The 25,885-nt window shown below is 42.0% G+C and overlaps 2 protein-coding genes across 4 annotated transcripts in view; both read left to right on the forward strand.

The window, feature by feature from the left end:
* The first annotated feature begins 1,087 nt into the window (after positions 1–1,087).
* LOC139392354 (eomesodermin-like) lies at positions 1,088–8,172 on the forward strand. Of its 2 annotated transcripts, XM_071140287.1 has the most exons (7): positions 1,088–1,883; positions 4,059–4,371; positions 4,769–4,923; positions 5,724–5,845; positions 6,085–6,243; positions 6,877–6,938; positions 7,081–8,172. In XM_071140287.1, the coding sequence occupies exons 2-7, from the start codon at positions 4,073–4,075 to the stop codon at positions 7,829–7,831; spliced, it is 1,548 nt and encodes a 515-aa protein (XP_070996388.1). In that variant the 5' UTR covers positions 1,088–1,883; positions 4,059–4,072; the 3' UTR covers positions 7,832–8,172. The 2 variants fall into 2 exon arrangements, with proteins under 2 accessions (XP_070996388.1, XP_070996386.1); XM_071140285.1 differs by lacking the exon at positions 1,088–1,883 and having other exon boundaries at positions 3,558–4,371.
* A 13,109-nt stretch (positions 8,173–21,281) lies between these two features.
* LOC139392353 (sodium bicarbonate cotransporter 3-like) overlaps positions 21,282–25,885 on the forward strand; it is a 78,290-nt gene continuing 73,686 nt past the window's right edge. For both annotated transcript variants that reach the window (XM_071140284.1, XM_071140282.1), the window contains exon 1: positions 21,282–21,353. In XM_071140284.1, the coding sequence (XP_070996385.1) occupies positions 21,312–21,353 (42 nt within the window). In that variant the 5' untranslated portion in view covers positions 21,282–21,311. The remainder of the gene's footprint in view (positions 21,354–25,885) is intronic.

Consider the following 25,885-nt stretch of genomic DNA (forward strand, 5'->3'; position numbering starts at 1 on the left):
CTAATTTGCTGCCAATGTGATTATCCTTTTGGGAGGGGGGGGGGGGGGGTCAATACAGGTGAATATATTGTCCTTGTCCTAGAGAGATTAAAAGGTCACGCCCGGGTAAGCCTGCACGAAACACAGGCCTTATTTTAAGTGTTTCTAAAATCCTCTATGGGAAAAATGTATGATTGGAACCATTTCCCTGTTTGACTGCTGGGCACGGAATCTTTTGATGTCCATTTGATTGTTGTCAACCAAAGTGAATTCAACAAAACATTTCACCATTTCATTGGATTTAGGTTCAAAGTTGGGAGAAAAAATATGAAATGCCCTTATGTTGATTACTTTTTGCAAATCCATTTAGTTTTCCATGTTGAATCAACGTCATCACCTTGATTTTGGGGGTTGAAATGACTTGGAAACAACGTTGATTCAACCAGTTTTTGCCCAGTGGCATATGAACTAAATTATTAAAGAGCAAACAACGCAATTACCACAACACATAGGTTGTAATATGTTTTTTTTCTTCCTGGTTTCCCCCGTGTTTTGTTACCCACGCGCTGCTAGTGCATTGCAGTAAATGTCTGAAAGGAGACATAAGAATTGGGTAAATGGTATTGTCCAATTTCAGTATTGGAATTATAGTAGCCTGATGTTATTTCTGTTTGCTCTGCACAGTCACTAAAGAACGCTGTCCCAGATAGTCCCACCGTGAAACAAGGCGGCTGCTGCTCAAAACTAGGTTAATTCTCACATCTCTACAATACTTCACAGTGAGCAGTGAACATAATCGAGTAGCTTGTATGCCAAAACATTTTTTTCTGGGGATGTTAGTTTTAGTTTAGGGGATACATTTCATAACAGATATCTAATTCCTACACCTTTTATTTGTGTATGTTTGTGCAATAGCCTACTATTAACCTATTTAAACCAATTCGTTTCTAAAATAAATTAAGCATAAACAATCTTATGTTTGAGTAGACATTATGTTATCTTTAGCAGACCGCCAAATAAAAATGACACATTTAAAAGCTACGTTTGCGTCACCTTTTGAATGTGCAATAGTGGCCAATGGGCTTTATGGGTGTCAACGCGAAGTGGCAGTGTAGTGTTTTTCTTCGTGGGGCACGCAGGCTTCCACTGCCAAGCCTCTATACATGTACTCTTCGTATTCCTAATACGGAATTTAGATAACGCTGTGGCTCTTTCCCGAGCTGTCTCTTCCTTATACATCACCGGTTACCTCAGACGGAAAAATAATTGGCCGTTTTCCTTTTCTTGGAGAAAAGCAACCCTGTGGGATTTGTATCCGCATATCCCTTTCATATAGCATAACCGTTTGATTATGAGGACACGATCAGATGTTACATTAAATTAAAAATGTTTGTTTTTAAATCTAAGAGTTATGATTATTACAATTAAAATAAAATACAAAAAATCTATTAATATCAGTTTATTTAAATATAGGTTTTGGGAATTTGATTACATCTAGGCTAATCATCTTGCTATCCCATTCAATGAAACCATTCCCAAAAGTAGGCCTTACCTAGGCTACATATTATTTGCTTGATTGAGAGCCATGATTGTTTAGACTATTTTCCCTTTAATTATAGGTTATTCAATTGTTCTCAATTGATGGTCATTTATGAATATATGTTTCATGAGTAGCCTTTTTGTGAGATTAATAACAAACTAATCTCAAAAATGGATTATTTATTTGAATTGTGTAAACCACAGACCTTACAGGTAACACTTTTTTCATCGTTTCCTGTAAACAGGCTCACAGTCACTTCACATAATTGGTGCTGCAAACAAATGTGTCACTTCAGAAAGAACAGATGAGGACTGGAAGACAGATGAGGACTGGCTGCTGTCGCGTGCGTAATGATGTAAATAAAGTAAAGTTATTTTATTATTTCACATCATTTTAACTTATAATTTGAATTTCAACATGCACACTTTCCTAGTATTCGAAGATAGATTTTTCAATGGGAGGCATTTCCATTTGACATACATAAAAGAGTTCTCAACAGAGAAAACAACAAATCATGAGTTGATATGCATGGGGAGCCTAAACGTGACGTTTAGCGCACGTGCGGACTGATTAGACGCTGCTAGGAATTGTTTGTGGGAAAATCGACGTTCTAATTAACTGCATAAGGTTTGTTGTTGTAACTTGGAAAGGGTACGAATTCGCACATACAATATAGCCCCGAGGAATGCGTAAAGTAACACAATAATCCGAAATAGTTTCAATCCAAGATTATTTTTTATTAATTTGTATTTTTTTACAAGAGTAACATTTTAATTATGTAGATATTCCAAGAAAACCAATGATCTAAACCTCATGTCTCCATCATAATCCGATCAAACGTTATTGGAGTGTTTACCCTTGTAGGATGGCCAGAATTCGGGTGACTAATGGAGACGAGAAGAAAAAAGTGGTCAAAAATCTGGAAAAATTGCATCGTGTCAGAGCCTTAATTCTTGCACAGAATCTAGCCTATTGGCTACTTGACAGGCTCATTTTCCCATTTAACCCATCTATCTTCTCGAATCCGCAGTATAGAGGTAAGATGGACATCGCGTTTGAGACATGACATGTAGTATTTTCATATTTTAGTATACGCTTTATATTAATTCGACATTCCTGTTTTTTTCGAAGAATTCTTTAAAAAAAACAAGCGTAGGCCCATCTCTGAAATCTCAACTGAGTACTTACTGAGCATAGCTTATTTCCTAAATATTTTACACGTAATTCAATTAGTTAATTTTGCGACACGTGGAAACAACTTTGTAAAGTAATTTTCTCCAGTTGTTACGAGAAACGCGCACCGCTATGTCAACAGAGCTTGGTGCTTGTCATCGGATGCATTATATTAGATCCGACCTTTTGGGCAGAACGCTAATGATATGTTAGAGACCGTACCGAACGATTCAGAACATGAATAATCATGTCTTCATACTATATTTTATAACAAAAGGAAGTTCAACTTCATAACCAAAGCGCGTTTTCACCCACTCTGGTCAGTGGGTGAACACCTTGTGTGTATCTCCCAATTACTTTGATATGTTTCGGGAAGAAACTCTGATTTTTCTAGTCCTTCGGGCATATTTTAATCAAAGTGTAAAATGTTCAGCAAAAGTCGTTGCTTACAGACTGACTTTTATCGATAATATTCCCTAACATTGCGCATGACTAACTGTTTAGCCAATTCAATATCATGGGCCTGTAGAATAGCCTAAATCATTATCTAAATGGTGATTTCGTTATAGGCTACCCAAAGTCAGTGCAAATGTACAATGGTTAGCCTATGTCAATTATGGTAGCCTATGTCTAATTGAATTAAATCAGTGAGTTGAACCAATGGGCATGGGGAGGGCTGTAGCCTATTCCATGGATCCCCAAAAGCTCCTCCCCTGATGCCTGCAGTGAGTTGGGTGTGTGAATAAGGCGATCATATAAGAGCCCTTGAACAATTCGTGAGCAGATCATAATCGTATAGTAAGCGTAAATTCGTAGGTGCAACTGAGAAGGTCAACATTAGTTAGCAGAGGAGTGGCGAGCCGCACACAGAGGACTCATACCAGGGCGCAGTGGTGTAGCGTCTTGATGGTTGTAATTGTAGCCAATTTTTGGATCCTTTAAATTTTTGTAGTGTGTGCTATTTCAAAAATAATGCAGCTGGAGAATATTCTTCCCAGCGCATCAACCATCAACTTACCCAATACTTTTTATAACCTCTCGTCGTCAGATAGTGCAAATAATAGCCCGGGGCCATCGCAGATCGAATATCAAGAAGTTGACCGGACGGAATCCGAACCAAGTAACGGTCCCAATAAATATTTGAGCGGAGTGGGGAACGCCATGATGGGAGAGGGAGAGGGCAATGCCTTCACAGGGACTAAAGCTGCCCCAGACGGAAGAAAAGGCTCACCGGTCCTCGGTGAAGATGACCAGTCCACTGGCAGGCGGTACCACATAGATGAACTTGGCTCTGACAGATACTTTATCTCGTCCTCACAGACGAGCTCCGATGTGGCAAATCAGTGTTCCCTCTTTCCATACGCAGGACAAACTGGGACAATGTACAGCGGGTCAAATGGATCCAGGTATTCCTCCCTTCATTACGGATCGGTCCTGCCACCGGCAGGCTTTTCATCCTCCGTGTGCCCTAGCCGGAGTCAGTTTGGCAGTAGCTACCAGTTCGGCCAGGGTCCAGGTTGCCTGTACCCCTCCTATCCGGGAACGGGTTCAGGTATTGGTTCCATGGCTCTCCCAGGGTCCACACCGGGAACGAGGGCTCAAGTTTATCTCTGCAATCGGCCCCTGTGGCTCAAGTTTCACCGATTCCAGACGGAGATGATCATCACGAAACAGGGCAGGTGAGCAGAGAGAGACGTTGGAGACAAGTTGATGGAATGTCATGTTTGATGATGGCTACCTTACTAAATATCCGCCCATCTGATGTTCCAATAGTCGTTTATATTTTGGTGTCATATTTGCATATTTTGACAAATGTTATTCACACCATTTTTATGAATAGCCATACATTTGACTGGTACATATATTTGTGTATTTGTAAATTATTATGTCGTCTATACAAACGTTTAATACGTTTTTTTTCGTGCAGGAATAGCCTAAGTGAGGAAAAGTGTCAAATATTGATTAGTATTGACCTAACCTTACCAATTCTCTTGAATGCAACGACTCCCTCTGATAATTTTCGTTTGAGTAAACACTTGAAATTGCATAATTGTGACAATATGTATTTTCTTTCAGGCGGATGTTTCCATTTCTCAGTTTCAACATCACTGGACTTAACTTGACCGCGCATTACAACGTATTTGTTGAGGTCGTGTTGGCCGATCCAAATCACTGGCGATTTCAAGGTGGAAAGTGGGTTACTTGTGGGAAAGCAGACAACAACATGCAAGGTGAGACTAATATTAAATGCACCTGTAATGTAAGCTCCCTATTTAGAGGGATATTTTCAAAATAAGTTCTCTATAGGCCTACAGAAGCAGCACATTTCAATTAACGGAAATGAAATTACATTTCGATGACGCATAGCTTGTCAATTAGGAACGTTTCGTTAGATGTCAATACACATTTCCCTAACATTTACACCCAATTAACTGGTCATTTATGCTGTGCTGCTGGTCGTTTCCAACCACACCATCACTTTACCTATACATGTTTTTTGTTGGTTGATCATCCCCATTTTAAAAGAAAAGACAACCATTCAAACATTGTTAGCTGGTAACATTGGTCTATTGGTCTATTGGTCTCTAATGTGCTTGACCCGTTTCCAGTTTTCCTGGAAAACGGATTAAATTATTATTAATTATTAGTCATCTTTTTTTCTCTCCATATGGTGTAAAATGGCTTACCAATGAAGGTTTAATAACATGAAAATAGTGAACTTCAATCTTCCATTTTCTCCCAAAATGTTTTTACCTGTGCAATTTAACCATATTTACATATTAGCCTAATAGCTCCAGTTTTACATCTGATTGCTTTTGAAAATTGAAATCCTGAGCATGTGATTCCATAATAGTAAATTAGCAAATTGCTGGTCTTTTTGGAAATGTATAGAGTTTGACACGTGTAACAGAAGTTCAAATTAAGAAATGGGAAAATATCACTGTTAATCCTTATATTTTTGTTTTGCATTTGTGCTGCATTGTACTTCAATATTTTTATGTTTTATGTCCCACATTTTATTAAATCACAGGTAACAAGATGTATGTTCATCCTGAATCCCCAAACACTGGCGCTCACTGGATGAGGCAAGAGATCTCCTTCGGCAAACTGAAGCTGACCAACAACAAGGGGGCAAATAATAACAACACACAGGTGAGGCCTACACTGAAATTTATTCATTTGGACTCAAATGTCTTTGGCTGGTTTTAAAAAGCGGTCTATGGTGTTCTACATCACAAATCCGTCCAAAACCATATTTCTGTATTTTGACAGTGCTATTGGCAAAAATCTCCAAAGTAATTGGTGACGTGACAAATAACTGACCACATTAACTGTTTTGAAAGCATGAAAAACCCAAGCACTAACTTTGAATTCACACCTTTTTTTTGGAGATGATTGTCCTGCAGTCTCTGCACAAATACCAGCCTCGGCTGCACATCGTGGAGGTCACCGAAGAGGGAGTGGAGGACATAGGCAGTGATGCCAAGACACAGACCTTTACTTTCCCAGAGAACCAGTTCATTGCAGTCACTGCCTACCAGAACACAGATGTAAGATACCCACTACTATCAATCTAGATAAATCTTAAGATTTTTCTTAAGTTTCTGCACTGAGTACACAAAACATTAAGAACACCTGCCATAGACTGACCAGGTGAAAGCTACGATCCCTTGTTGATGTCACTTGTTAAATCCAATTCAATCAGTGTAGATTAAGGGAAGGAGATGGGTTAAATAATTATTTAAGTCTTGAGACACAATTGAGACATGGATTGTGTATGTGTGCCATTCAGAGGGTGAATGGGCAAGACAAAAGATTTAAGTGCCTTTTAACAGGGTATGGTAGTAGGAACCAGGCACACCGGTTTGTGTCAAGAACTGCAACGCTGCTGGGTTTTTCACAAGTTTCCCATGTGTATCAGTAATTGTCCGGCACCCAAAGGACATCCAACTTAACTGTGGGAAGCATTGGGGTCAACAGGGGCCAGCATCCCTGTGGACTGCTTTCAACACTAGAGTTCATATCCCCAAGGAATTGAGGACGTTCTGAGGGAAAGGGGTGGCGCTAACTCAACATTAAGGTGTTCCTAGTGTTTGGTATACTCTGTGAATATTGACTGTCTATAAAATGGGTTTTTGTCAACACTTCTGACCATGGCTTGAACATCGATCTCTCCTTTCCAGATCACACAGCTTAAAATCGACCACAACCCCTTTGCTAAAGGCTTCAGAGACAACTATGACTCGTAAGTGACAATGACTGACTTTTTTGCATGTGGTATTGTGGCCATTTTTTCCCCTGCTCTGCTAACTTTTAGTCTCAAGTGTGAACTTGTTTTTCTTTTGCCAACGACTCATCCTTGGACCTTTCTTGTCTCTCTTCCACAGGATGTACACAGCCCCAGAGGGTGACAGGCTGACCCCATCCCCGACAGCCTCCCCTCGCTCTCACCAGATTGTGCCGGGTGCCCGCTATGCCATGCAGCCCTTCTTCCAGGACCAGTTTGTCAACAACCTGCCACAGAACCGCTTCTACACTGGGGAGCGGGCCGTGCCCCAGACAAACAGTCTCCTCTCCCCCCAGGCTGAGGATGCCGGGGCCAGCTCGGCTCAGCGCTGGTTCGTCACCCCGGTCCAGCAGTCGGGCTCCAACAAGCTTGACCTATCCTACGACCAGGACTACTCAGCCAGCAGTCTGCTGTCCTACGGCATCAAGCCCCTGCCCCTCCAGACCTCCCACGCCCTCAGCTACTACCCCGACTCGGCCTTCGCCTCAATGGCGGCCGGCTGGGGCACCAGAAGCACTTACCAGAGGAAGATGACCACAGGCCTGCCCTGGTCCCCTCGGCCCAGCCCCCCAGCCTTCACAGACGACCAACTGGCTGCTAGCAAAGACAAGCTGCCCGAGGAGAGCACCGCAGCCTCCACTTGGGTAGAGACGTCCCACTCGCTGAAATCTGTGGACTCTACCGATTCGGGCGTGTACTCCATGGTCTGCAAGAGACGCCGGATGTCACCTGGTGGGTCGAGCACAGAGAACTCCCCCACCATCAAGTGTGAGAACTTGACCACAACGGAAGAGTACAACAAAGACAACCCCAAAGGCATGGGCTACTATGCCTTTTACACGAGCCCCTAAAGACTATTTATTAAAATCGTATTCTTTTGTTTTAAATTGAGTGCCCACTTTTTTTTCCCCTTTTTTTTATTTTTTAAATACCCTTTTCTTCTAAAGGTGCCAAAGCTTTGTGCTCCCAAGCAAGCTGCACAGATTACTTACACTCCCCAAACACACATGCATTGTGACAAATGTTTTTAAAGCATGTCCCCAGTTGATTTAATTTTTTACTAATGTGATTTTATTTAAGGTAATTTTGTTGTACAGTATTTGTGCACTTTAGTATGTGATGTATCTTGTACAAAACTGTCTTCATGAGGTGTTATGAAATGGGTAATAAAAACAAGCTTTTCATAAACAATGTCCCACTTTGCAAATTGTCTCGTTTATTGTCAATAATATACATTTACTTAAGGACGACTCCGTGAAATTACATGCCAATTGCAGCTACTGAGATGGGAGATACAAGTCCTTGCCCTCGTACAGCCACACATAGCATATGTGCACGGAATGTGCACGAAAGTCAAGAATCCAGTATATAAATGTTGGCTGCAACTCAAATGCAATGTACAGCATTAGAATTAGCTATGTCAAGAATACAATATTTAAGCCTCATGGTAAAATAGAATTTGCAGGAAATTAGCTTCTGAACGAGTCCAGAATATGTGTGTATAAATGTGTATAGCAATAGTTGAGTGATCAATGACTAGAATACATAGTAAGTGGGTAAAATGTCATGTCAGCATTATTAAAATGTTCAATTACTATGTACATAGGTCAGCAGTCTAAGATGCAGGGTAGAGTAATGGGTGGTAGCTGGCTAGTGACAGTGTGAGGTTCAGGGCAGGGTACTGGGTGGAGGCTGGCTAGTGGTGACTGTTTAACAGTCTGATGGCCTGGAGATAGCTGTTTTTCAGTCTCTCGGTCCCAGCTTTGATGCACTTGTACTGTCTCCGCCTTCTGGATTGTAGTGGGGTTAACAAGCCGTGGCTCACTGAATTTATTCAGCCTATTGAAGAGGCATGGTTGCACTGGTCGGTGTGAAGGGACCATTTCAGATCCTCAGTGATGTGCACACAGAGGGCTTGAAGCTTTTGACCCTCTGCTGCAGCTACATCGGGGTGGATGGGGGTGTGTTCTCTCTGCCATCTCCTGTTGTCCAAGATCAGCTTCTTCGTTTTGTTTCCATTGAGGGAGAGGTTATTTTCCTGGCACCGCTCTGCCTCTCACCTCCTCCCTGTAGGCTGTCTCATCATTGTTGGTAATCAGGCCTACCACTGTGGTGTCATCAGTAAACTTGATTGAGTTGGAGATGAGTGTGGTCACGTAGTCATGGGTGAACATGAAGTACAGCAGGGAGCTGAGCGTGTACCCCTGTGTGGCCGCTATGTTGAGGATCAGAGTGGAGGAGGTCTTGTTGCCTACCTTCACCACCTGGTTGGCCTTGGCCTGTCAAGAAGTCTAGGACCCAGTTGCACAGGGAGCAATCTGAGCTTAGTGATGAGCTAGGAGGGCACTATGGCATTGAAGGCTGAGCTGTAGTCAATGAACAGCCTTCTTACATAGGTATTCCTCTTATCCAGGTGGGATAGGGCAGTGTGCAGTACATTGGCGATTGCGTCGTCCGTGGAATCGGACGGGTAAATTGTGTCGGGTAAATTGGAGGTGATATGATCCTTAACTAGATTCTCAAAGCAGTTCATGATGACATAAGTGAATGCTTCGGGGCTATAGTCATTTCGGTCAGTTACTTTCGCTTTCTTGGATACAGGAACAATAATTGAAATTTTGAAGCATGTGGGGACAACAGACAGGGAGAGATTGAATGTCTGTAAATACTACAAAATGTACCCGCTATTCTGTTTAATTTCTGCACCTAGCCTACGTATTATCGATGAGTCTACCTTTAATTTAAATGAACAGTTATAGGCCTAATTTTTGGAAATGTCCAACATAATAAATGATTTGGGATTATGGTATGGTTGACCCAACCACAAACAATTAAGTGTAACTTTAGCTACAGTATGATTATCATGAGGCTACTCACCATTTTCATTGTGATCACGAACGTGCACGAGCGTATGCAGGCCAGAAAGTATTTGTAGATGAGGATTCCCCCGGTATGTTGATGACAAATCTTTTTGATTATCACCCATGATCATCTTGGACAACCAAATATTTTTGTTTAATTCGTACCTTTCGCAATAACTCCGACGCATTCATTTGACATGCTTGGAGATATAGCTGTGCTTGTGCCCCGCACGAGCGCGTTGGTCTGAGATACATTTATAATTTGTTAAAATTGACCTAATTTGCCTTATTTTTTATTTTAATTTTCAAAATGTGAAAAAATACAACATTCAAGTTTTTGTGATGGACTTAATGCAGCCTGTTGGAGCTAACGCCATTTAGACAAAATACGACTATAGTCATTCATCTACATAGACCACAACCATATCCATATTATAGATAATAATTACCTGATCATTATTGTTATTAATATTAGCCTGTTATTATTACAATGTATGAGTTTAATATGACATGATGTGTGGTGGATGGTGTAAGGCCTGGGTGTCAGCATCGCGAAAGTCCACCACCAGCACCGCGAAAGACTGTTAACTGTATAATAAGACTGTGCACTTCCGTTAAGAAGTCATTACAGGATATTGTTAGGCCTTACACCATCCACCATTTGCTAGCTCATTTATGCATATAACTGGACTCAGTTACCCCCCACCCCCTGTCCCTCTCTTGACTATGGAGAGAGAAAAAATGTACGTTTTCATTTCTGTCAATTCTACACATTTTGCAATGGGGGAGAAGGGAACATTTTTCAGTTTGAACCAAAACTTTCTGCAATTCTATAAAGCTGGCCGTGACCTCAAGGAGGCCCCCATAGATTTAGTTAGTCACTCTTATGCAAATGTCATATTGTCATAATTTTCGTAAGTCATGGCAAAATGGGTAGAATTGCAGGAAATTTGCTGTAAAACCTTCCTGATCATGCAAAACTATATATTAATTCACCATTAAATTGTTGTAAACCAGTATAAATAATGGATAATACAGTGCCTTCAGAAAGTATTCAGACCCCTTGACTATTTACACATTTTGTTACTTTACAGACTTATTCTAAAATGGATTGAACAAAAAAAAATCTTCAGCAATCTACACACAATACCCCCTAATGACTAAGTAAAAACAGGTTTTTAGAAATGTTAGCAGATTTAAAAAGAGAAATACCTCACTCGGACAGAGCTCTAGAGTTCCTCTGTGGAGATAGGAGAACCTTCCAGAAAGACAACCATCTCTGCAGCACTCCACCAATCAGGCCTTTATGGTAGAGTGACCAGACAGAAGCCACTCCTCAGTAAAAGGCACGTGACAGCCCGATTGGAGTTTTCCAAAAGCAACCTAAAAATTCTCAGACCCTGATAACCAAGATTCTCTGGTCTGATGAAACCTTGAACCCGATCGAACATCTCTGGAGAGATCTGAAAATAGCTGTTCAGCAACTCTCCACATTCAACCTTGAGAGGATCTGCAGAGAATAATGGGATAAACTCCCCAAATACAGGTGTGCCAAGTTATACCCAACTCGAGGCTGTAATCGCTGCCAAAATACTGAGTAAATGGTCTGAATACTTATGTAATGTGATATTTAATTTTTATTTTTTTATTTTAGATAAATTAGCAAACCATTCGAAAAAACAGTTTCAGCTTTGTCATTATGGTGTATTGTGTGTAGATTAATGAGGGGGGAAAAAACAATTAAATCAATATTAGAATAAGGCTGTAACCTAACAAAATATGGAAAAGTCAATGGGTCTGAATACCTTCCGGCACTGTATATTCCCTTTCACAGACATTTTTTCACTACAATTTATCCATTGTCCAAATGGTTAGTTGTAGTGAAGGGAGAAGTCATAACATTCGCAATGAGAAATTAGTGAGAACTTAAAAATCCTGCCTTCAATGATTCCCATTTGAATTGACTTAAATACCCCATATTCTAATTAATTCTGTTGTCAGACTCCTTGACAGAAAGTGAAGAATCTGACTAACTCCAATTAACACCTCCTAACAAGCTAGAGTTCTGATCGCTCTGGCCTTTCAGGAAGGAAGCATGCAAGAAATAGACTCTTTGGGGAACAGAGTTTAGAGCAAAACATCTTCCTCGTTTGCTCTGTGTTAATGTCAGTGAATCATTGTATTCCGTAGCATCTGACGAGCTAAGTGCTCTTGTTTGCTCTTGTGTATTGACCTCTGCCTATAACACCAGGCATGAGGTGTTGCCATACAGTCAACTATGTAGCTTGACATTTAGGCTTGTCAAGTGAACGCCCAAGATATTTAACAAGTGAAGCTTGCCTTGAAGGAAATGAGTGCTTTAAAAGTAGCCTGTATAGATATTGGAGGGCAATGCGGCACAGGGCCACTAATGTCTCAAGGGGCCAGTAGAGGGCTGGTTGCATTGGTGGTGCCTGAAGACCTTTATAGCATAAGCTCAGCAAAAAAATATAGTTTTCAAAGATAATTCGTAAAAATCCAAATTGTAAAGGGTTCAAACACTGTTTCCCATGCTTGTTCAATGAACCATAAACAGTTAATGAACATGCACCTGTGGAACAGCCATTAATCAAGACACTAACAGCTTACAGACGGTAGGTAATTAAGGTCACAGTTATGAAAACTTAGGACACTAAAGAGGCCTTTCTACTGACTCTGAAAAACACCAAAAGAAAGATGCGTGAACTTACCTTAGGCATGCTGCAAGGAGGCACGAGGACTGCAAATGTGGCCAGAGCAATAAATTGCAAAGTCCGTACTGCGAGACGCCTAAAACAGTGCTACAGGGAGACAGGACGAACAGCTGATCGTCCTCACAGTGGCTGACCACGTGTAACAACACCTGCACAGGATCGGTACTACCGAACATCACACCAGCGGGACAGGTACAGGATGGCAACAACAACTGCCCGAGTTACACCAGGAACACACAATCCCTCCATCAGTGCTCAGACTGTCCACAATAGGCTGAGAGAGGCTGGACTGAGGGCTTGTAGGCCTGTTGTAAGGCAGATCCTCACCAGACATCACTGGCAACAATGTTGCCTATGGGCACAAACCCACCGTCGCTGGACCAGACAGGACTGCTCTTTGATGAGTCAAGGTTTTGTCTCACCAGGGGTGATGGTCGGATTCGTGTTTATCGTCAAAGGAATGAGCGTTACACCGAGGCCTGTACTCTGGAGTGGGATCGATTTGGAGGTGGAGTGTCCGTCATGGTCTGGGGCGGTGTGTCACAGCATCATCGAACTGAGCTTGTTGTCATTGCAGACAATCTCAACGCTGTGCATTACAGGGAAGACATCCTCCTCCCTCATGTGGTACACTTCCTGCAGGCTCATCTTGACATGACCCACCAGCATGACAATTCCACCAGCCATACTGCTCGTTCTGTGCGTGATTTCCTGCAAGACAGGAATGTCAGTGTTCTGCCATGGCCAGCGAAGAGCCGGGATCTCAATCCCATGGAGCACGTCTGGAACCTGTTGGATAGGAGGGTGAGGGCTAGGGCCATTCCCCCCAGACATTTCCAGGAACTTGCAGGTGCCTTAGTGGAAGAGTGGGGTAACATCTCACAGCAAGAACTGGCAAATCTGGTGCAGTCCATGAGGAGGAGGTGCACTGCAGTACTTAATGCAGCTGGTGGCCACACCAGATACTGACTGTTACTTTTGATTTTGACCCCCCCTTTGTTCAGGGACTCATTATTCCATTTCTGTTAGTCACATGTCTGTGGAACTTGTTCAGTTTATGTCTCAGTTGTTGAATCTTGTTATGTTCATACAAATATTTACACGTTAAGTTTGCTGAAAATAAAAGCAGTTGACAGTGAGAGGACGTTTCTTTTTTAGCTGAGTTTATATGGTCTGGACCTTCTCTCTTGCAGTCCACACTATATGTAACGGATTTCCTCCTCTTCGTCTGAGGAGGAGTAATCTCGCTGCAGATCTCGCTGCTGCCCGATACCACGCTGCTTGGTCCTTTGGTGGTGGGTGATTCTGTAACGGTCGTCAGTGGAAGAAGAAGAGGACCAAAGCGCAGCGTCGTATGTGTTCATGATGTAAATATTTAATGAATCAAACTGAACACTGAAATCCAAAACAACAAAGTGAAAGACGGAAACGACAACGAAACAGTCCTGTCTGGTGAAGACACACAACAGAAAATAATCACCCACAACTCAAAGGTGAAAACAAGCTACCTAAGTATGGTTCTCAATCAGGGACAACGATTGACAGCTGCCTCTGATTGAGAACCATACCAGGCCAAACACAGAAATCCCAAATCATAGAAAAAAGAACATAGACTGCCCACCCCAACTCACGCCCTGACCATACTAAAACAAAGACAAAACAAAGGAACTAAGGTCAGAACGTGACATGCATTAACTGCACATAATCTCTGCTCATAGCGTATGAGAAATGTGAAAGAGGAAGAAAGAAAGAAGGAGAGGAACCTAAAAGCAGGACTTTCTGTGTGGTGTGTTAACATTACTAAAGTGCCTATCTTGTGTTGGACTGACATTGTCCTGAACCGTTCTCTAAACGCCCTCCCTTCATTGACTTAAAGCTGAAATATGTAACTTTCTGGGCGACCAAACCAAATTCCCTTAGAAATGTGTGTTATAGACCTGTCATTCTCATTGAAAGCAGTTTTTAAAAAGTGGAGAATTTGTGCTATGTGCGCTATTTCTATGCCTCCTGTTCCTGTTGTTTTTGCTTCTTTTACTTTCTGTTTTGTACACCAGCTTCAAACAGCTGAAAATACAATATTTTGGGTTATGGAAAATATATTTCACAGCGGTTTAGATGGTACAATGATTCTCTGCGCAATACTTGCTCGTTTTGTCGCTTAAACTGAAATTAACAGAATTGTAGCAACTAGGAAATAGGGGATCGATTTCTGCGTAGTGAGAGAGCTCAGGGAGCCGTGACAAGTCAGAACTCCAACAACAAGTCGATAGACTTCAGTCGCTGTTCAAAACCATTCATGCAAAAGGTACAGTAATCAATAGACACCTCAACAGCATGCTCTTGAAACTCAGACATTGTTGAATATAGGAGTGGGATGATGCCGATTGTGCACATTGTTTTCTTAGCTTCTCATAACAAACAAATGTTTTATTCAGTACCAGTTAAGCTCTATATTAGCAATCGATTGAATCTATACTGAACAAAAATATAAAAGCAACATGTAAAATGTTGGTTGTTTCGTGAGCTGAAATGAAAGATCCCAGAAATTGTTCATACGCACAAAAAGCTTCTTTCTCTCAAATTTGTTTACATCCCTGTTAGTGAGCATTTCTCAAGTGCCAAGATAATCCATCCACCTGACAGGTGGGGCATATAATGAAGCTGATTAAACAGCATGATCATTACACAGGTGGACCTTGTGCAGGGGACAATAAAAGGCCACTCTAAAATGTGCAGTTTTGTCACACACCACAATGCCACAGAGTGTGCAATTGACATGCTGACTGCAAGAATGTCCAACAGAGCTGTTGCCAGAGAATTGAATCTTCCTTTCTCTACCATAAGATAATTTTTGAAAACTTGGCAGTACCTGCAACCAGTCTCACAACCACAGACCACGTGTAACTACGCCAGGCCAGGACCTCCACATCCGTTTTGTTTTACCTGCGGGATCATCTGAGACCAGCCACCCGGACAGCTGATGAAACTGTGGGTTTGCACAATCAAAGAATTTCTGCACAAACTGTCAGAAACCGTCTCAGGGAAGCTCATCTGCGTGCTCGTCGTCCTCACCAAGGTCTTGACCTGACTGCAGTTTGCCGTCTTAACCGACTTCAGTGGGCAAATGCTCACAGTCGATTGCCACTGGCACGCTGGAGAAGTGTGCACTTCACAGATGAATCTTGGTTTCAACTCTACCGGCCAGATGGCAAACAGTGCTTATGGTGTCGTGTGGGCGAGCAGTTTGTTGAGTGGCCATGGTGGCGATGGGTTGTGGTATGGGCAGGCATAAGCTACGGACAACTTACACAATTGCATTTTATCGATGGCAATTTGAATGCACAGAGATACCGTGACAAGATCCTGAGGTCCATTGCCGTGCCATTCATCCACCGCCATCACCTCATGTTTCAGCATGATAATGCACAGCCACATGTCACAGGATCTGTACACAATTCCTGGAAGCTGAAAACGTCCCTGTTCTTCCATGGCCTGCATACTCACCAGACATGTCACCCGTTGAGCATGTTTGGGATGCTCTGAATCGTGGTGTACAACAGTGTGTTCCAGTTCTAGCCAATATCCAGCAACTCTGCACAGCCATTGACCTGTAGTCTAGCGATTAAGAGCATTGGGCCAGTAACCAAAAGTTTGCTGGTTCGAATCCATAAAATGGACTACGTGAAAAATCAAACCCTAATTGCTCTTGTAAGTCACTCTGGATAAGAACGTCTGCTAAATGACAAAAAAAAAATGAAAACTTTGGATAGTGTTCAAATAAAATGTCAAACGAGCGCCTAGCACTGGGATTAAACCCATGAACCTCAGAGCCATAGCTTGCGAGCCTATTATGTGGTAATAGTTGCTCATGCTGCCCCTAGTGGATGGTAGGACATTGCAATGGACATAATAATAACACCAGGGCGTTGCAATGGGGTGCCTGCGGCCTGTTAGAGCCATAAGAAAGGCCGCTGAGACAGAGAGCCAAGGAGGGTTGACATCCTCAGACCAGAACCCGAGGCAGTTTCCTCACCTCTCCAGTCACATACTATCACTGCTCTCAGTGGCTAAACGGGACCACAGGCAACAACATGTTTCTGGGTCAGGAGAATTCTACAGCTCCCCTTCAAAAAGTAACCAAAGGACAGAATGCATTGAGATGGTGGTGAATGTTTTAGAGATGTGAAAGAGACGGTGTCTTAATTGAAGGTTTCCTGGTTAAATACAAATTAAATCAAATGAAAGGGTTCTTCTTTGTGATATATCCTCTTTCAGGTGTGTTGGATATTATGTCATTGTGTCTAATGATAAGTCACAGCTCAGATCTGTGACAAGAGAAGACAAGCATTTGGTTGATCACCATAGTGCCACCACTATGGACCACCACTATGGACCACCATACTGCCACCATGTCAAGTCATTCATACAGACCTATGTGCTTTATTGGTGTCATGTTGAAGATTCTTTCATGCAGTTCTCAGCATAGTTTTTACATAAAAAAACGATTCAGCAAGCGAGGCAAATACAACTTTGACTCCTGTATTGTCAGCAACCGGTTCTTCGCACATACGTAAACGGCAAACACATCCATCTATTGAGCTTTGTGACACTTCTACATTCCTCTATAGGGAAAACTGGGGCTGGATGTCACTTTTTAACTCACACTTTTTGACTCGTGTGTGTACAGCATTTCTCAGCACAAGTATATCTTACAAGACTCTTGTCAACATTAATATGAAGACCGAGATATTGGTTTGAAATGGGGACCACGGCAGGCGGCAGGGTAGCCTAGTGGTTAGATCGTTGGACTAGTAACCGGAAGGTTGCAAGTTCAAACCCCTGAGTTGACAAGGTACAAATCTGTCGTTCTACCCCTGAACAGGCAGTTAACCCACTGTTTCTAGGCCGTCATTGAAAATAAGAATTTTGTTCTTAACTGACTTGCCTAGTTAAATAAAGGTACAAAAATAAAAATAATAATAATACTTCTCATATCTTATTCTAACATGCTATGGGGCTGGATGTTACAATGTTTGCGGGGCTGTAATGGTGGATACATTCATTATGACGATGTGCAAAATCCTATGGCTGATGTTTTAGAAAAAAAACCCGACATCAATCTAAATTGAAATGACTAAAACCAAATCGAAACGGTAGAAATGATAAGGGATGTTTATACAGTCTCTTCACTCTGTCCAGCTCGCTAACAATCACCGAAACGAAAGCTAGAGAGTCATGGAGGATGAAAAATTCCCAAATCGGTGGATAGAGGAAAATGTTTTGGCACATTTTGACAGCGAGGAAATATAACACATTTTCAGTGCTGGCCTCCGGACCTTGGTGAAGACCAAATGCTGCCCGCAGGGCAAAATGAGTTTGACACCCCTGATTTAATACAATGATGTTCCAGCAACTTCTCCTTTGACTTTCCTTTAAATTTAAATTTGTTTTCATTGGGGGGCATTTGATTTTCATAATGATGACAAAGCGTTCTTTCTAGCAACCCTCAGAATGTCATGTACTGTAAACAAAATATTTGCTCATTGAATCTTTTCCTCAACCGCCAGGGAAAGGCGTGGACCGTGTTTGCGGCACGGGGTGAAACGCTCACAGGACCCTTATGTGTTAGGCCTATGTGTGAGTTGAGTCTCAACTTAGCAAGACCCTAAGTTTCCTGAGTAGGGCGTTGAGTGTTAGCAGAGACACTCAAGAAACAGAGAGGCGCTGCCGCTTGCAGGGTCTGCATGGTAGCCTACTCCATCCTCCTTGGACCCTGATAGGGCCCCACTCTGTGGCGCATGACTAATGTCAGAACAAGAGGCAGTGTCCCGCTGCTAGGCTGCACTTAACAGTGCATTGATTTCAAATCCCCAGCGCTCTTCCCAGGGGGTGCTAGGACGCACCTCTGCTGTTGGGTCGTAGGACCCCCCCCATTCCTTGCCCCCCTATATCTCCAGACCACATCCCCTACCCACCGCTGTGTCCATTTGGGTGAACTAGACTGGATGGGTCTCTCCATACCCCCCCTCCCGCTCTACCTCCCCATGCTGTGGGTCTCAGTGGAGCCAACCAGGGTTCAGGGGCACTAAAGCTCCCACAAGACTGCAGACATGGTTTGGTCGGGAGGGGGTTAGGGCCAAGTGGAGTCAGGAGGCGGCCGAGTGGAACAGGTCTGTGGTCAAAATCAATGCATTGGCAATTTGGAGGAGCGCTTCCGACAGAGTTGGGAATTTCACATTCCCTAACCCCTTCTCTCCTAGTGCCTGGGAGAGCATGACCACTAGAAAAAAACAACATCCTGTAAATCTGTAGGAAAAGAGACTAGAGACACTTGATTTCTGCAGCCTCCTGTCACAAAACCTGACCTGTTCAATACTCATCAGTGTGGTGGCCAGTGTCACGTTAAACACTCAAATCTATTGCATCGTATGGAAAGGATTTCAGCTGTTTGTGTGGTTGAGGACATCAGTAAAAGCCTACGTGAAAAGCCTACTGATTGGATAACCTTCATTAACCTGCATGCATTTCTAGGGTTCAGTTGAGTCTGACCAGATTGCCTCACAATATTATGACATTAGCTGAGCTACCAAAACACAACTGCAGCCAGTCCCCCCCCCCCTTACCGCTTTTACAAGAGGGTTCCTTGATATTGATGTCACTACAAGACGTCAACCTCAAGGGCTAGACACTTCCCATTTTTAAACTGTGAAATCACTACCCCTTTCTCTCCATTTTGGTGCTTTAAGAGTGCTTCTTCATGCATTATAATGTAGCAATTTGCATCTGTTAGTGTTAGTATCGTCCAGTGCAGGTGGGGAGGCATACGCAGCTTTCATGTCGTGCATGATATTTCAGATTGATCTCTCCTAGCTGCATTCAGCACGGTGCATGTTTTAAGTAAGGCAGACGGCATTTCACTGTGCGTTAATGGGCTCTCAGCCTGTTAAGAATCAGGGCACAATTAAGAGGTGATAGTTTGATCTCCCACCTCACCGTTCTATTTCAGCTCTGCCGTGTGATTATGCCTTTTTGGGGGAGCCTTATTTATAGTCTCCCACGAACACTGCAGAAGGCAGGGTTTGGGCTTGTTGAACCTTTGTTTGATTCTTGTTGTAATGTTCAGAATGACTATGGGTATATCTTTGGTCTGAAAGATGGTGTTGGGGTTTAAAAGATAGAGAGAAATCCGGGGGCTTCAAATTGAATGGAATAGCTTGTTGATCAGGCCAAACATAACAGGGTTGGGGATGATTGCGTTTTAGTGCATTTTGGAATTGGAATTCCAATTCAAGAATAGAAAAAAACATGATTTAAAATCAATTTCAATACATGTTCCATTCAATAAACAAATGCATTTCTAGAATTGAATGTAGTTTATTAAAATGGAAATGAGCCCAACCTTGCCACAGGATACTAACCTTTTACAATGCATGAATTAAGAAGATCTGGCAATGTCTAGGTAGTTTTAATCAATAACTTAATTTGCCCTTCTATTCCTTATATAGTTAATGATATATGTTGAGTAAATATAACATAATCTATATGTTATATCCCAGGCTAGGGCAAAATTGAGTAATACTGGACTGCCACTTGCTGGTTAGAATGAGAAAATGCATTCTGTCCCTGTCACTGATCAGGCTCAGAGGCCTTACCTTATTTCATCATATTTTTTCATGGGCTATATTTTAAAATCATAGTGCTTCATAGTACATTTAGTCTCCTGGAGAGTAATGCAACATTTCATAATCAGTCACAGTGATTTTGTTCCAAATTGTGTAATTAGTAAACTTACATTTATAACTCTGGTTATAATTGGAAAATGATGATGATTTCTGCGGGCTGCTATGGAAATTTGACCTATCCTATCCTGGTTTTGAGATTAGGGGTGTGTTCGTAAATTCAATCTGGAGGGTCAGAGTGCGCTCTGGGTGCTCTGGGTGTCAATTCAGAGCCTTGTCAGATTGTCCAGTTCATAAGTTAATCAGTTACACTCAGACAAGAGTGCTCTGAAATCGGAGTAGATATTAGCCAGAGTGAATTTACGAACGCACCCTAAGAGTGATTCTTAATTGCAGGGGCCTAGAACCCCTGGCATAGGGGCCTCAGTGAACTTGGAAATAGGTTGATAAACCCTGTTTTAGAGTAGCCGACTTTCAAGGCAAGCCTACAGAAAACTAATGAAATCAAAATCTTCTCTACTTTAGGTTGACAATTAGCTAGTGATTGTCACTGACTGTCATGGAAGATGAAGAGTGCAGCATGCTCTCTTTTGCGTTTTTGCTTTCAAAGCACTGTTCTCTGCTCTGTGGTTTACTAAATATATTCTACACATTTCATTATTCTACAAATGTGGTTTCATTATTCTACAAATGCCTCGACTGTATGTTGATTTACTACGTCCCCTTTTTGACGTATCTATTTAGAATAGAATTTGCATCCCTGCTGTCTGCTCAGGACCTGTTCAAGACCATGTTGCCAGTCGCTTGCTTTGTCACAAAGCTCGCTCGAGGAGAGGACAGGGATACGCACCGTCCATCTGGCATTCCTTAGATTTAATTGGCTATGGACACCAGTCATTTATCGGCTAGTGGTGCGAAAGGCTGTCAATCGTGTCGAAGGGCGTCTCCCTAACGTACGCTGAGTAGCTACTGTGGCGAAACCTTTACCAGACCGTCACATTTTCCTTGAGTATATTGAAGTGTCACCGGTCTATCACATTTGCTGAGGCGACAGGTGAAATGGAAGAAAACAGTGAACAGGAAAGACCCCTTTTGAGGACAGTAAGTCATCGATAACGTAATATGTATATATTAGGTCGCCCATAATGACCTTTTTTGCGACTTAGCAAATGCAGAGATGGAGAAAGATGCTTTTGTCCGGTCTCTGTGCTGGATTGAATAGCTTTTGTATTAAAACACATGGTGAGAAAATACGATTTAAAAATGTTTTGACAACCGCACTTATGCAGAGCAACAGTTATTTTATTTAGTTTTCTAATACTGTGTCAGATGTAGCTTCTGCTTTGGGGGATGCTAGCCAAGTTGCTAGCTAATGTCAACAAGACACTCGTGGCTTTCTGTTTCTGTCGCTATGACGCTTGTGAGGAGGATGAGCGAATCATGAACTCCTCATTGACTGTCCTCTAAGACAATGTTTAAGTAAGTAGCTAGCTAGCTAGTAAAGTTGACTTTTCTCTGACTGAGTTGCAAGTCAAATATGCTTTGATTACTTTAGTTTTGACTGTTAAAATTCTACTGATATGACAGCCCAGTTGGACTAGTGAGCGGGTAATTGTACTAGTGAGCGGGTTTACTGTACTTCCTGTTTTGTTGGGTGGGTCTTTCATTTTGGTGAGAGAAAGATAAGTGTTGAAGAGGTAAAAGAGCAACATGGCCCAAAACCTATATACTCTACTTATTTATTCTGTCCACAGTGGCAGTGCTCTCTAAAGTGAGATTAGAGTTGGTAGCCTGGACCCAGATCTGTTTGTGCTCTCGCCTGCTGCATTGCTCTCCTTGTCAAGCATAAAATGTTTGGGATGGCTATGAGTGACAAGGACTTGGCATCATAGCACAAACAAACTGGTACTCAGGCTAAGAATCAAGTGCACCTTTATACATGCTTTCCCATCCTTTCTTACATTCCTCAGTCCTTCCTTAGCTGTCACTTACTAGAAGGTAAGTATACTTGCCATTCCTCCTCATCCAATTGCAGTCTTATCATAATGATGTCTTAGGAAGTGTGAGTGTTGGGGAGGTTGAGAGGGTGGAGTAACCTGACCCTTTGCTGCCCTGCGTGCATCTTTCCACTCAAGGCTGCCTCTAGTCAATCAGTGGCTTGACTGACACAGGAGACCTCAGACAAATGACTGCTTGAAAAGGACATGTTTAATGAAGCCCAGCTTCACTCTTTGTCAGAGCTGCTCCCTTCCATCTTGACTTGAAGAATATGTGATTGTTCTTATGTCAGCAGGGCATTAGATTTGCTCTGTTCACCTTTGGGACTGTTTAAATACAGTATTACCAGGAATGTCAACATGATATCATATAGGCCTAGCTGGTCTCCCATATTTAACCCTCAATTATACAATGTGTGGGTCTAATCCTGAATGCTGATTGGTTAATAGCGCATTCCAGCCGGTGTCTATTCCACTAGTTACCATCGGCTAAATCTATGACGTTTTTTCAAGTTATAAACTTGATCTCCACTATACAAAGCATGTAGACATTATCTCACATTTCTTTTAGACTAACATTTCGTTTTCAACAGCAGAGATTTGTATAAACCTTGCTGTCTGTCTCTCCGACATTTGCAACATTGTTTCAATATTGAAATTTGATCTCCAGCTGTCCCATAGTAATGAACGTGTAGGGCTCGGGAGTCGGAACGAGACAGACAGGCAGGCAGCGTTTCTCAGCCAGTTGAAATCACGAATCAGCTGGCATAATTTTGTATGGATATATACAAAGAAATGTCAATTGAAAAAAGGTACAACGAAACGAAGTGAAGCTAGTTTGCAGTCTTTCCAGCTTCAGTTTGAAGTGATTGTGTTAGCTGTGTTGTTGGCTAGCTCCTCTGAACAACAGTGTCTTGACGAGAAAGCACGTTTTCTGTGCCAGGCGAAATTGCACCTCATTAGCTTATTGTTATGGAAGTATCCATATAAATGTCACTAGAAAACAGCTTAAACAAATACAAATGCAGCTACTGTTGTTATTCTGGCTGCACGTGACGTGACTGTAAGTTAGCCATAGTTGGCTAGCAAGCAAGGGATAAGAACATTGCCAGCCAGTATGGCAATGTAATATTTAGGACAAACAACATTTATCTCTTGCTTGTACATAACAAAAAGACTGAACGACTGGTTCGCCTTCTCTGGCAAACGAACCAATAGAACGAAAGACCAGCCGGAAACCGAACCAATGGAACAAACAAACAAACAACCAGCCGGTTTGGGTAGCAACCCAAGATTTGTGTCGGGACTATATCTTGTGGAAGGATGAAATAGTATGAATAAAAAATCAAAATAACATTTTTAATGAAAATATATCGATCATTATTTGAATTTGTTGGTAACCCCTTGTATAAAGGTGATAATGCCTTATCACTTAAGTGTAAGCCTCCTGACCTCTCCTACTGCAAATGATTCCTCCTGAATCAGTTTATGGCATTTGTGGAGAGCCCCTGAAACTCCTGACAAACAATCATTGTAAACCTCAATGTATTAGATTATAAAATCAACTAACATTTTATTTGTCACATCATTTGTAAACAACCGGTGTAAACTAACAGTGAAATGCTTTACGGACCTTTCCCAACAATGCAGAGAGAAAAATAGGAAAATGATATAAAAAATGATACCAACAGGAATAGATTAACAAATGAGGTGGAAGGGGTGGTGAAAGCTGTGGCCTGATTGAAGCCAATGCCCATCCAAATGGACAGTGCTGTCAAGGCCACAGACCTTGCCTGTGCTCGGCAAGTCCAAATGAAACTACCTAGGTTTTAGACATTAGTCACCCGACCCTGAGTGAAACTAGAAATAGCTTTCATTCATACACAGGCTCAGAGTACATTACTTGGTTGGCTTACTTTCCCCAACAAATGATAGCTTGTGTGTGTGTACACCAATCCCCTCTAAGTCAATTAGTGGACATGCTTCTACAGGATTTTTATGCACTTGGTGGGAAAGCTTTTAGAACCACTTTTCAAGAGATGAAATTCAATCAGGCCATAGCTTTCACATCTCCTTCACCCTCAATTTAAGAATATCCCACATAGTTTGAGATAATATGGGAATCATTTTCTCTCAAATTATTTTGGGCATTTAGACCTATAGGTCCTATGACTGACCAGCGAACTCTTCCCATATCCATTTCCCCTCAATTACTGCATGCATGGTGACCACATCCCCTTGCCTTCCCGATATACAGTGCATTCGGAAAGTATTCAGGTCCCTTGACTTTAACCACATTTTGTTAAGTTACAGCCTTATTTTAAAATTATTCAATTATTTGTTCATTCATCTACACACAATACCCCATCATGAAAAAGCGATAAACAGGTTTTTAGAAATATTTTCAAATGTATACAAAAATGTAAAAACAAGAAATACCTTATTGACATAAGTATTCAGACCCTTTGCTAAGAGACTTGAAATTGAGCTCAGGTGCATTCTGTTTCCATTGATCATCCTTGAAATGTTTCTATAACATGATTGGAGTCCACCTGTGGTAAATTCAATTGATATGACATGATTTGGAAAGGCACACACCTGTCTATATAAGGTCCCACAGTTCACAGTGCATGTCAGAGCAAAAACCAAGCCATGAGGTCGAAGGAATTGTCGATTAATCGGTATAGGCTTTTTTGGTCCTCCAATAATCGGTATCGGCGTTGAAAAATCATAATCGGTCGACCTCTACAATGGTCACTCTGACAGAGCTCCAGAGTTCCTCTGTGGAGATGGGAGAACCTTCCTGAAGGACAACCATCTCTGCAGCACTCCACCAATCAGGCCTTTATGGTAGAGTGGCCAGACGGAAGCCACTCCTCAGTAAAAGGCACATGACAGCCCACTTGGAGTTTGCCAAAAGGCACCTGAAGGACAGACCATGATTCTCTGATCTGAGGAAACCAAGATTGAACTCTTTGGCCCGAATGCCAAGCGTCACGCCTGGAGGAAACCTGGTACATCCCTACGGTGAAGCATGACAGCATCATGCTGTGGAGATGTTTATCAACGGCAGGGAATGGGAGACTAGTTAGGATCGATGGAAAGATGAACGGAGCAAAGTACAGAGAGATCCTTGATGAAAACCTGCACCACAGTGCTTAGGACCTCAAACTAGGGTGAAGGTTCACCTTCCAACAGGATAACGACCCTAAGAACACAGCCAAGACAAAGCATGTCGAACATCTCTGGAAAGACCTGAAAATAGCTGTGCAGCAACGCTCCCCATCCAATCTGACAAAACTTGAGAGGGTCTGCAGAAAAGAATGGGAGAAAATCCTCAAATACAGGTGTGCCAAGCTTGAAGCGTCATAACCAAGAAGACTCGAGGCTGTAATGGCTGGCAAAGGTGCTTCAACAAAGTACTGAGTAAAGGGTCTGAATATTTACAGTATCAGTCCAAAGTTTGGACACACCTACTCATTGAAGGGTTTTTTCTACATAGTAGAATAATAGTGAAGACATCAAAACTATGAAATTACACATCGAATGATTTAGTAACCAAAAAAGTGTTAAAGAAATAAAAATATATTTTATATTTGAGATTCTTCAAAGTAGCTTTGATGACGACTTTGCACA

Source organism: Oncorhynchus clarkii, chromosome 32 (assembly GCF_045791955.1).
Source record: "Oncorhynchus clarkii lewisi isolate Uvic-CL-2024 chromosome 32, UVic_Ocla_1.0, whole genome shotgun sequence".
Lineage (NCBI taxonomy): Eukaryota > Metazoa > Chordata > Actinopteri > Salmoniformes > Salmonidae > Oncorhynchus > Oncorhynchus clarkii.